This window comes from Leptosomus discolor, chromosome 1 (assembly GCF_034619465.1).
Source record: "Leptosomus discolor isolate bLepDis1 chromosome 1, bLepDis1.hap2, whole genome shotgun sequence".
Taxonomy (NCBI): Eukaryota; Metazoa; Chordata; class Aves; order Leptosomiformes; family Leptosomidae; genus Leptosomus; species Leptosomus discolor.
In genome coordinates, this window is record NC_141391.1 from 149769590 (window position 1) to 149782344 (window position 12755).

General features: G+C 40.0%; 1 protein-coding gene across 5 annotated transcripts in view; it reads left to right on the forward strand.

Annotated features, from left to right (window-relative positions):
• The window catches only part of MICAL3 (microtubule associated monooxygenase, calponin and LIM domain containing 3), a 105108-nt gene that overhangs the window by 55448 nt on the left and 36905 nt on the right, over positions 1–12755 (forward strand). For 3 of the 5 annotated variants that reach the window (XM_086479318.1, XM_086479325.1, XM_086479333.1), the window contains exons 20-21: positions 4574–4769; positions 9266–9507. In XM_086479318.1, the coding sequence (XP_086335444.1) occupies positions 4574–4769; positions 9266–9507 (438 nt within the window). Of the gene's footprint in view, positions 1–4573; positions 4770–9265; positions 9508–10631; positions 10722–12755 lie in introns of all 5 variants that reach the window. The other 2 variants (XM_086479300.1, XM_086479309.1) reach the window with 1 other exon arrangement.

Sequence of the window (12755 nt, forward strand, 5' to 3'; positions counted from 1 at the left end):
CTGCTTTTTTTCTGGCAAATGCAGCCTCATCAGCTCCTTTTCTCCCAGTTATGACTGTTTGCTGACTTTTGGCTCTGTGGGCCCAGATGCACTGACAAGGTAGAATGTCAGCTAATGGATAATGGGTGCACTCTGCAGCTATCTCCCACCTACAAGCTACAAAACAGTCTGAGAAATAAAACATAATGATTTGAGAGAGGCACCTTTTCCCTCCAGAGGAACATTAGAGAATAAGCTTTTGCATGTATAAGAACTGCATTGGAATAGACCTTGCCCATGCATATAGTGCCATATATATGGAGGAAATGAGGGTAGGAAAGCTTCAGATGTCCTTGTCCCTATTTATAATTTCTTATTGTAGCTTCAAATGAATTGGTGTCAACTTTGTAACATAATATGAGCAAATTGTTCGTCATCTGATCATGTTAATGATCTCACACTTAGTTTCATCCCTTAAGTAGGTTTGTGAACTGTAGTGCTTTTCCTTTTGATAGTTGATGGCTTTGTGGTGCAGAAAGTTAGCTATCAGTAGCATTTCTCCTGTTTCACGTTTGGTAACAATGGCTTTGCAGCTGGCTAGGTAACTCCTCGTGGCACTTTTTAGAAACAAACCAAATAGACCAAGTAGATCAAATGGTCCCTATAGAGCAAACTCATAGAAGCCCTTTGCTGAAGGGGGTAATCAGTTGAGTTTGTCTCATGTTCTCTGATGTAGAACTATTTCCTTTGCAAGGTGAAGTGGAGGAATGTGACCAGTCCTGCATCTCAAGTATATGGGTATAGAAATTAAATAGGGAAAGTGCTGGGAATGTCCTTCTTACTACTTTGAGATCTTGAGGCATGGAGTGCTTGTCAAGTTCACAGGACATCTTGGCTTGACCACATCCTTTTACATTAAAATTTAGGCAGATTTTCCATCTCTTGTTTGTTTTTTTTTAACACAGTTGCATTGAATCACGTACTCCCACTTACAGTTTGTGTTGAGATAGAATTGGTTTGATTCTCAATGTACCAGTTATACTGGGTCTTCATCGCTCTTCTTATCATGATGATTTCTATTTTGAATTACATACCAGAAAGATCATGTATGTTCATGAAATACGTATAAACAGATGTCAGCTTGATTTTCAGTCCTCCTTTACATTAGAATGATTGCCAATCTTTCTCCCCGCTCCAGATATTGCAGCATTGAAACAAGCTGAAAAAAGTTAAAAAAAAAAATTTAGTACTGCATTCATTTAATATGATTTTGTGTTTCTTTTTTTTGGTAATTATTTTGTATTTCTTTTTTCGTTTTACTTTGAAAAGGCTGACAAAAAATGCTTGAGACTGTTAGAAAACAAGAGGAGTGAAATAATGTCAGATGGATAAAAAGTTCTTGTTCTTTTTGTTTTGATCTTTTTTTTTTCTACTTGTGGACTTTACAGCTATGTTGGGGTATGCATCAGAAGAGACCAAGTTAAAAACAGCTTGTGAAAAGATATTTCTGTTGAAGTAGCTGAGCCTAGCTGATGGCTCTGTTGTGTATAAAGAGTTCCAAGTAATAGAATAACTCTTGTTTTATGATGATTTCAGTATGTTCCTTCTTTGTTTTCCATCACCTTGGTGTTCTTGTGTTAGCCAGACTCCTTTGGTTTTTTTTTACTGTCAGCCAGAAGTGGCAGAGCAATATTCCAGGTCAGTTCCCCTGTTACTGTGAACTCAGGGTTGAGGAATGTAACACAGATTACAAAAATAGATTTGGCTGAGGTGGTACCACCATCTAGAGAGAATGAAATGAAACGTGAATCCCAGCTGAAAAGGCAGTCCAGTTCCACTAAACTTTGAAGGTACTAACACAACATAAGGCTTAGTAGCAGGAAAAGGTAGAGACTACAGTATCCCTGGAAATGCAGGGTAATGTTCCCGCCTGCCACCTGAGCAAGCTTCTGTTTATACCATAGAGAAGCCTTGTAGCTCCAGCCAAGGACACAGCAGCCACTTGCCCACATCATAGAAAGGTTCAGTAATACCAAGGAAGAGAGAAAAAAACACTCCTGGCAGTTGTCTTTATGAGATTTTTGTCTTTCTAGAGAGGGGTTGGAAGTAAATGCCACTGATTATTGCAAGGCCTATATAATCTTGTGTGAAAGACTAAGATGGTACTGAGTGAGTAATTGCCCTGAAAAAAAAGCTGTTGGGAATAAACTGAGAAACTACAAAGAAAACAAAAACTATCTTGGAGGTCAAAACGTGTGAGGATAAAGTAAACCTTGCCAAAGCTCATTCTGGGTTAGACTTTGCAAAGGAAAGGAAAACAAACAGCTGTATTCCTAAGCATGTAAGTAGAAGCAAGCTACGGGAAAGCAGAAGTGGGTCCGTGGTGGAGATGGAGCTGACATAAAATGCCATTTAGTGTATAGTCAGGCAATCAAATGAATACTTGGTCTCCAGTTTTGGTTGGGTCAATGGCATTGGACATGGGTGCAAAAGAAGTCAGTGTGTAACAAGATTTGGAAATGGAAATTAGCCCAATGAAGCTGGAAGCAAAATTTAAATATTACTATACTGTAACGAGTGGAAATAAAATTTGACCAAATAGTCTTTGTTCTTGTCTCAGAAGAGTGGAAGAATTGTGCAATGAAATTGTGAGCTTTGTGTTAACAATTTGTGATTAAATCAAGCTATCCTGATGCACCTTGACTATCTAATTCAGGGTAATACTGTGTGACCACTGGATGACAGAAGTATGACCTGCAGATAAGCAATTAAAAAGAAAAGAAAAGGAAAGGGGGGGGGGGGGGGGGGGAAGAAAAAGTTGATCTGAACAAGTACATATCAGTTAATCTAAACAGGAGATAAATCACCTTCTTTGAAGGAATAACTAAAGTCTACTAGTTCTACAAGTGAAGTCCATTGACCTTATGAAGGTAAGTAGTATAAAACGTGACATGGATTCACCAAAGACTATGCTGGACTAGCTTGACAGCTTTTGTCGATGAAGAAGCTGATTACCTCCATAGGGAAAATGTAGTGCATTTGAACAGTCTGGACTTCAGTAAAGCACCTGAAGGCTGCTGCATGGAAATAATTATTTGAACTGCATAAAATGAGGGAGTAGTAGATGGAATGTCAAGTAGCTAAGTTGACTCAAATGAGAGACTAGAGGTTTTATTGAAAAAGGAAATAATGGGGTTGCATGTCACCTACAGACTGTGAAGTTTCACAAAAAAAATACCTGGGGACTGATCTTTGTAATACTTTCACTCAAGTTACTGGCAATAAAAAAAAGGGGGGGGGAATCTACTAATGAAATTAATTCCTGAGGCAACATTTCAAACCCTCATCAATGCAGAGGAGGATGGGCATGTTATACACTAAGAACTGGAAAATGTCACAGACTATAATATTAAAAATAGAAATGTAATAGTAGAAAGTACCAGGTCATGCATTAAGAAAGTGTTGAGAATTTTGGCTACCAACGAGGTGCTTATCAGTTGAAAGCAAAGAAGGAGAAAGATCTGGATATCAGTCAGTAAATAAAAGCCACCAGCGTTATGTGGTGTATAAATAGGCAAATGTGTTCTCAGCGTGTATCAGATGAGAGATTTCTGGCAGGGTTGTACGTTACGCTGATAAGGCCTCATCTGGAAAGCTGTGTTCAATACTAATCACGAGGGCTCTGGAAAGATTAATTCAAACTGGGACAGGTGCAGAGACCTAGAGGATGATCAGTGCACTGAAGAGCTTATCTCATGAGAGGAAAGCTTGGCTTGTTTAGCAAAGCAAAACAGAAACTAGGAAAGACTGGGCTCTGTAAATAGTAAGCTGGGTAAGAGTAAACAGTGACATGGTTTTAAAGCTAAAATACTAGAATTTTAAAAAGAAATGGATGAATACAGGTTAGAATTTAATCCATTGAGTGCCACAGTGAATGAAGCTCCTGTATACTTTTCTCCAACTGCCTGGTTCACATGCCCTTGCAGTTTCATGAGATTTGTGCTTGCAAACATCTCACCTAGATTTTTCTCTGTGGTTCATTTCATCACAAACTCTGATTAAAAGGCCAATTAATTCAACTCTATGAAAAGTTGTAAAACTTGCTCCAAGTGGGCCTTTTTCATTCCCTCCCTCCTTCGTCTTTAAGTAGTAATAATATTTTCTTGCTCCATTCTACCTCTGTAGACTTACTTTGACTGATGACAATATTAACATGCAGCAGAATTGCCCTGTAGCGTTCCTACTACGTCTCAAAATATATCCAGTCTGTGGCTAGGCCGTTCCAGTGCTTACTACATAGACTTCATTGCAGCTTTAGTTTTTACAGCTAAAATGTCCCTATTTCCTCTCTCAACTAAGACATTTAACATTCTTTTTAGCATCTATTAGCCAAAACCACTAAGATTCCCTTTTGCAGTCTGGCTCCCCAGCAGGTTCTGCCAGTAGTGGTGAACAGGATAATGACATAAGGTATTATCTCGCTTTATTTACCTCCCTCTGCCTCATGCCCCTTTTCTCCCAATTGCTCAATTTTCTTAAAAAATTACAGTTCTGACTGTTGCATTTATTGTTTATTCACTGGCTTATTCTTTAGGTTCTAATGTAAATGGGCTGGAAGAGCCCAGCCTTGCGAAGCGGCTGCGTGGCACCCCTGAGCGGATTGAGCTGGAGAACTACAGACTGTCACTGCAGCGGGAAGAAGAACTGGAAGAAGTTCCCGAAGAGACACTAGCAGAGCATAACCTGAGCAGCGTGTTGGACAAAGGAACTGAAGAGGATGTGCCCAGCAGGTTAGCACACATTGTCCATAAGCTCTTTTATACCCATCCCAACAGACTTTTGCCTGCTTTTCCCTTAGCTTTTCCAAATGTATTATTTGCCAGGTTGCCCTTTCTAAAGTTATTGAAAATGTTCTGCATATGTACACAGGTATTTTGTCTTGTATTTTCTGTTCTGCTCAGTAGCTTCCTACCATTCTTAGAAAAACACTTTGAAAAACATTTTGTACCTTCACAAATTTCTCTCCATCTGCAAGATGATGTATAAGCACACCAGGATCCAAATATATGCATGTAGAGCTACTGGAAATAGTTGTTGCAAGAATCATTGAGAGAAACTACTTGATTGATGAAGGATGCTTGTGAACTTTATAGTTAATCACACACTTTGTGCAGAGTCTCCATCTCTTAATATGGTTTCTGATCATCTAATTTTCTTTATAGCAATAACAGCCCTTACCTTTTCAGCTCTTAGTCTGTCCAGTAGTCTTGAAATAAACTGAGAAAAAGCTGTTACTGGTCTCCTGAGACATAGATCCTACAAACCTGTACACATTACCTACAGTATAGGGCTGTATGAGAAATTCCTTTCTACATTTATACATTTTAAATTGAATTGGATTGATGTGGTGAAGAATGCAGGAATAAAAATGTTAATTAAAATGTTCACAGGGTTAATGTAGTACAGAATCTGTCACTTATCTACCTGATAAGTTTGAAGAACCAGCATCTGGAAAGGAGTAACTTTTAATAACCTGAACTCTGTGCTTTCATATAAGTGCCTGGCAATTACTAATATCTTGTACAGCTGTTTTCTCTGAAACCTAAATAATACTTTTTGATTTTCTTAACATGCTATTCCTTTAGAAGATACTATTTTGACATTTTACATAATTGAGATCTAATCTAGTGCTCTGATGGAATAGTCTTGGGACTATTTCTGGGAGATGCAAACTCTGCTTCACTCATCCGTCCTTTAGCTCCCTGCTCAGGCCTAGAAATTATATCAACTGTGACAATATAGGCATTGATGATATAGAGGTGTTTTTAGTCCTTTATGTTTCTAGCTCTGAAACAAAATTTACTAATATGGAGCATTATTATTATTATTGGTCTTAATTTCAGTAAATCAGGACACAGTAGGTCTGCTCAGTAACTGGCAAAATACTTCCAAAGGAGTAGAGTTAATTAAAAAAAAAAAAAAAAAAAAAAAAGAGTTTGAGCATTTTGGCATGAAGCTGTTCATCATCTCCAGGAAGTGTTTTGCGAGATTGCGGAGACTGAGGGCAGTACACTATTAGGTTGCGAGTCTGATTTCCTCTCCTAGTGTGTTACATTTAGCTCCCTTTGTCCTACATACATCCTCGTAACCTGTATTAAACTGAGTATTTCTGTCTGTAATAGACTGAATTGTGTAATTTTGCATGCGAAAAGCAGTGTTCAGTGGGCAACTCACAATCTATGATAGAGAGGAAAGAGAAAATACATCAAATTCCCCATCAGTTTGACCTGGAAAAATTTCCGTCCCAAACCCAAACGTGGTAAGCAATTTACTCAGAGCATTGATGAGGCTGTGTGGGCCAAACGTCAGAGAGTGTTTTCTAGATGATGTAGCTGTCGAGTATCCTCTGTTCAGCTCTACTCACTCCATGGTATGGCACATGTCCAAAAAAAAAAAAAAAAAGGGAAAAAGTCTGACCACTTTTTCATCAACAAAAGAAAAGAAATTTGACTCCTGCAACAAGCCAACCAAAGCTCTGATTTGATCATCTTCACTGTCTTGGTGCAGCGCCACAGGGTTAGGAGCAGGCAGGGGAGATGAGGAACCCTTTGTTCCCTCCATGTCTTATGGAGCGATGGATTTGGCTTCAAGGTTCACTGAGGTGTTAGCTCTAAATCAAGCAGAGACCATGCATTTTGCTGCAGAGCTTCGCATCACGCACACACTTAGGAGCATGCACACTGCAGAGAAAGTTTACAGAGAACAGTATTCAACGTATATTTTTTCAAAAGAGAGTTAATCTTGTTTAAGCTTCGACGAGAAAAAAATCATCTAAGCGACCTAATCCCGCCTAGACAGTTTTAAGGGACAGAAAACCCTTTAAATGCCTTATTCGCCTTTTAACTTGCAGTAACTCCCAGTCGGTCGTCTGCAGTTTTGGCATAATACCCTATGGCCTTTCAGAGGAGTGTCATAGGACAGCTTGTGCTGTGTGGCAAGGGAAGAGGAGAGGTTCATTTCCACAGTTTAGGTTTTGGTTCCTCTCCTCAGCACTAAATCTGTGTAGGTACATCTTTTTAATGAGATATTCAACTGCTTATACAAATTCTATCAAGCAACCTACTTTGGTCTTTGATCTCTGCTTTATAGAGAAAAAAAAAAAAAGGAATTTCAGCTGTTGAATTAATTCCCATGGCACAGAGTCGCCATGCTGAAAGGCATGCCTGCTGTACCAGGCCATCTCACTGCCATGTTTCAGCTTCTCATTTCTCAGTTTTCAAAGGTCAAACAAAAAGCAAGTTATAAATAAAAGCCAAAGAAGGTAAAGTGAGCTATGTGGTAAAGAATTTATGTCGTCAATACTACATGCGATAAGCTGGCTGGTTGAAGAGCAGCAGCTCGTCCCATTCAGCAGTCATGGCAACAGTTTGAGCAGCAGTAAACCTTATTGACAGCACACAAAAACCCCAGCATGCAGCACCTGTCAGGTTTATTTCCATACCAAAGAGTGGGAAAGTTAATTAGGGAGGAGGGGGAACATCACTTTTTGTCTCTGACAATACCTGTGTAAAGCCTTTTGAATATGCTTTGGTCTCCTGGAATATGAACCAAGTCCATGGCATGTAACAGTGTTTCTATTCAGTATTTACCATGTGAAAACCAAGCAAACTGTTAAAAATAATATTGAGTTTATGCTGTGAGAAAGTGGATTGTAATTTGAGTAATGTTATATATATGCAGAACAGATTTATGAGCCTATGGACAGAAGTACGTAACAATCAGAGCATGAGAAAAGGTAGTTTCCTTATTAGCTTTGCTATCAAAAATAGTCTCTCAGACAAGTAGATGAATAAATTATGTAAATATGATATGTTCTTGTAGTGTTAGACTAATCTGGAGTTCTGAGCCTGGGTATGTTTATCTGCAATATAAGAGTGCTGCCACATGTCTTTTTCTTTTTTTTTTTTTTTTTGTTTTGAAACTGTCAAGTTTGTCACATATTGTAATAAAACCTGCAGGTGAAACAAAATTACAACAACTGTACAAGCTGTATTTTATAGACCTACATGAAATTTAAACTTCATTATTTTCAACTTGTCGGTTTTCTCTCTCGTTGTCTATATGGAACGAGTTCTGCCAAAGGCTGTTAGCTACAGTGATAGCTGTCATAAGGAGGCAGCAGAAGTAGAATACTGTTCTCAGATGACTCTACCAAACTTTAATCATTCACAAAGTTTTCTCTTTCGATCTGGATGAATTTGGGCCTTTTAAGATTTACATGGGAAGCATCCAACTGTTGCTAGTAAATGCAGTTCTTTTCTGACAATGATCTGCTAAGGAAAAACAAAGGAAGAGGACCTTTTCATCCTGTAGGTATGTTCTCTGGATGTGCTGGAGTTCACATTCATTTTCCAGTGACAAATGGAACTGCCTTTCTCCCCAGTACCTCTCGGTAGCCCAGCGTGTGAGAGAGAGATAGATTAGATGTCATTGTATGGGTGGTTGCGTATTTGTCCCTGCTGCTTATACTGAGGAACTGTTAGAATTAAACAGAGATGTCTACTAAAAAGCGCTAATGATTTACTGTTTTGCATGTTTTAACCTTTGCTGTGAGAATAACAAGCTCATTATTGTAATTATCCTTGCACGGCTTCCTACAGTTTCTCGCCACTATGTACACTGTGTACTTAGTTGGATACATACTGTATTTCTTTCTGTGATGAAGAAAAGTAAGAAATTTTGTATTTTTTTTTCTCCAGCTCTCCTTAGCTCACATGCTGTATCCTTTGGTCTGATAGTTGTGTTGTGTGTTCTTTCTACTCCCAAAGCCTTCTGTGGTTCGCCCCAGCAGGTGCCAAGAACATCTTAGCTATCCAAAATGCTAGCAGTAGCTGCCGTTATCGGAAGACGTGACCTTCTACATTCTGACACTACTAAGAACTCTTGCACCAGTTTATCCAAAGCAATGTGATACATAGTTTTTCTGCTGTATTCAACTGTCATGAACTGTAACAATTAATGCTGCACAAATATTTGGATGTGGCTTCACAGGCACTTTTCTGCTGCTTCACCTTCTTCCAGAGAAGCAGGGCAAGGACCATACTGCAGCCCACATGTGATGCTGTCACTAAAATGCCTATGAAATACTGAAAGCAGAAAATGAGTATTACGGTTTCCGTCATACGTTTTGGGCTTGTATGTATTGAACCAACTTGTCAGTGATCTAGGACTGATCCAGGAAACATTAACTAGTTGTTTCTTTATGTTTTTTTCTAAACCTTTACAGTAGTTCAGAGTCTGAAATGGAGGAGGAAGATGAGGAGGAAGAAGATGAACTACTGCTGCCTCAGCAGCCTCCTTCAGACTTGGGTGGTGTGCCATGGAAAGAGGCTGTGCGTATCCATGCCCTACTGAAGGGAAAGAGCGAAGAAGAGATTGAGGCTGAGGCAAATCATGAGATTGAGGACAAAGAAGACGAGGAGGAGGAGGAGGAAGATGAAGAGGAGGAAGACGAGGAGTCGAGTGAAGGTTAGACGGATTGATTTGGCTTTCCTTTCTGCTAGACAGCAAGGAAAACTGGGTTCAGTATTTGCCATGGAGAATGAGAAAGATTTGCCTTGGGAAACTTTTCTTCTTCTTTCACTTCTTTATTGCTTTGATTTTTGAGCGAGTTATTGTCAAGGAAAGCTTTAGGAGGGTCATTCTGTACACAGAAGATCTTTGCCCACAGGGCAATTACAACACTAACACCAACACAATATGCTTCCCGTACACTATGCCAACATGTGCAATTCACAGCTTTGTGAACTGTATTGTTTTACTGTTGTTTTTTATTATTATTGGGAATTGGATATGAATGTGCCCTTTGTTCTTTGGCAGCAAGGGCTGGAAGCATTGTGGAGGCAGTGTTTTCAGTTTCGCAGAGTGCCTCACTAAGGGGTAGGTGCCTTGTGACAGTCATCAGGGCATCCCAGAAACAGCTGCTTGTAGCTCTCCTTAGTTAAAAGATGGCCTTGAGAAATCGGGGAGTTCAGGTTCTCGTTTTAGCTCTGAGGGATTTCTGTGGAAAATCTTAGGGAAAGACTCCTTCCTCTATGTTTGTCTCAGTCATCAAAATGCAAAGTTCATGCTAAGAACAGACTTGTTTCCAGTGTTTCACCGCCATACCAAATTTCTTGCTGATCTTGTCTTTGTCTTTGTACTTACATTTCCTTTTTGTGAAGACTAGTAGACTCCAAAGAGCTTCTTCGTAAAGGTCTTTGGCTGCCTAATACAAGCAGAGGTCCAGTTTTTTGAGTCTTAGGGGCAGTTTTGTTGATGCGCTCAGGCTGCTTGGCTGTTTTTTTCAACGTAGGAGCTGTATCTCCGTAACTGAAGTCTGTGGAAGCCAAGACTGCTTTTTAAGTATGTAACATGCATGTTGTGTGTTTAGTCTGCTAAACCATGGTGTTCTTGGATGGACGTTGTTTCATTCGAGCAGTTTTCCTGTCAGACGCTTTGAATACAGCGGGAGTACGGGGAGTTGCTGGATTTCCAGACAGTCTCTCTTTCTGATTCTGTCCTTTCTCTTTCTCTTTCTTTCTCTCTCTCCATCGCTTGTGTGTGTCGCGTGTCTGGTGTTATATATGGATGTGTGGTTCCCTCTGCTGTAGAGGGGGAGTATTGCCCTTGGGAGAGAGAGCTGCAGCAAGGCCTCTGGCTTCAACGTCTCTCAAATGAAGAGGACACGGGTACATTTAAAGGTACCCGTATACCATCTCCACTTCCATTTCCCCGAAGGAGCGGGGAATGTTTTAAAGAGCAGGTCCCACATGAGAAGTTTCTGTGTTTTATTTAATTGCTTTACCAGCTCACTAAAAACTGATTCAGTGGCTGTAATCTTCATCTCCTGGTGCAAGTGCCATGTGTCAGGTCTGACATTGCCACTGGTTTTAGGAAAAATATAAAGCTGCCGAGTACATCAGGGTATCTAGAAAGTCTGGGCAATTTGCTACTGTAATTGCATGAACAGTCACCCCCACATATTTAGGAGTTTCAGATTTGCTCCGTACGCACAGACTACTTGCACCTATGCAATAAGTCAGACACATGGGACACATCAGAAATACTGCCTTTAGATTGCCTGTGTAGGCAAACTTGGGGTTTTTTGTTGTCCTTCATGAGTGTGTGTCTGTGGGGGAAGCTAATTAAGCTGCAGTGATCCCTCAAGATTTTTCAAACGGTCATATAATGGGCATAAAATCTATCTGACATTCCAATCTAACTGGTTGTGTTTATTTTCCATGATGCATTCTCTTGCAGTTTATTTTTGATGGTTGTTTTTCTGAAGCACTTGGTCCTAATAGCTTGTTAATCCCTTATTTCCTCAATGTGGTTCATTAGAGCCAGAATACATAGGAGGAAAATCCAGGTGCCTTCCTGCAGGTAAGAGGGCATATGCAGTTGTCACCCTGCATATGTTGCAGCTTATGGTTGTAACAACTGTAGCTTAACTTCTGACTTCTTTTTTTTTTTTTAAAAAAAAAAAAAAAAAAAGAAAAAAAAAGAGGTGTTACAATTTTTTCCAGTTTAACTTTCCTGATGGTAAGAATGAGAAGTATTAGTAAGATGGCTGAAGAGCATAACCAAAGAAGTTCCCCTTGTTGCAGTTGCTAGTGTGCTTTAGACCTGGCTTCTGGGGAGATGATTTGCAGCTGGCTTCCCATTTCATTAAAGTTAAACATTGAGACTGCCTGCTGCTTATAAGGTGCTGGTAGGTGCTACAGTGGAACTGGAGGGGAAAGCTACCTTTCCAAATGTAAGTGCAATTAATGTCCAGCTTCCTGCAAAGCTTAGCAGGCAGCCTTGAGGGAAGGCTATGCCAGGTGTCATTTGAACTTCTTAATCGTTTAGACCTCAAGGAAACGTTAGGTTTGCCTGTTAGCCAAGCAGCAGTCCTTCGTGGCCTGCTGTGCTGCTATTTATTTACTGGAAAAGATGAGAAGGACCCATGTCCTAATCAGGACAAGCTCAGGCCTCTGTCTAGAGACTTGCGGAGTAACCGAAGGTGTGTATGTTACACTGGTCTAAATCCCAGAGAAATCCATTTTTAAACGTGCAGATCACGTGGGACCTGCTCTTTCCGAGCCTTGCTGAGTGACTATATACTTCTCAGCCATTGCTGGCAAACCTAAACCTTTTAACACAAAATTTTGTGTGGCGATGCGAATGCTAACCCTACTCATCTTGGGGCTTGCATGCAAGTGCTTTGGTACAGAGTGAGAAAAGCACAAGTTTCTGTCCCTGTAGGATGTCCAGTAGCTCTGGTAGACCATGTGGTTGTGCTAATTGATACGAAAACTCTCTGATGAAGTGACAGACATAAAACTGCTAAATACTTGGCTAAATTGTGAATTGCGCTCTGCATTTGAGTTTGTGTGTCTGAACCCTTTTCCCCTTTAATAACCAGCTGGTGATTCTGTCCTTCCTGCAGTTCCCTCTGCCTGTTTCTTCTGCAGTTTTAATGCCAAGTCTCACACATAGTCGTTCCTGAAACGGAAGTCCCAAACACTTTGTCATGTCTGGGGAAAACATGGCTGGGAGAGAGGAACTTCATTAGAACAAGACAGCAGAAAATAATGAGTGCAACCTCTAAATACCACTAATGTTTCTTGTTTTCTTCAAACATCAGTGCACCATATGAAAATGTAACTGCTTTTGAGGTTCTAAACTGCTGAAACAGTGTTTTGCCTTACTCAGTGGCAATCCAGCTGTTGTGAAAACTGGCTTCCTACTTT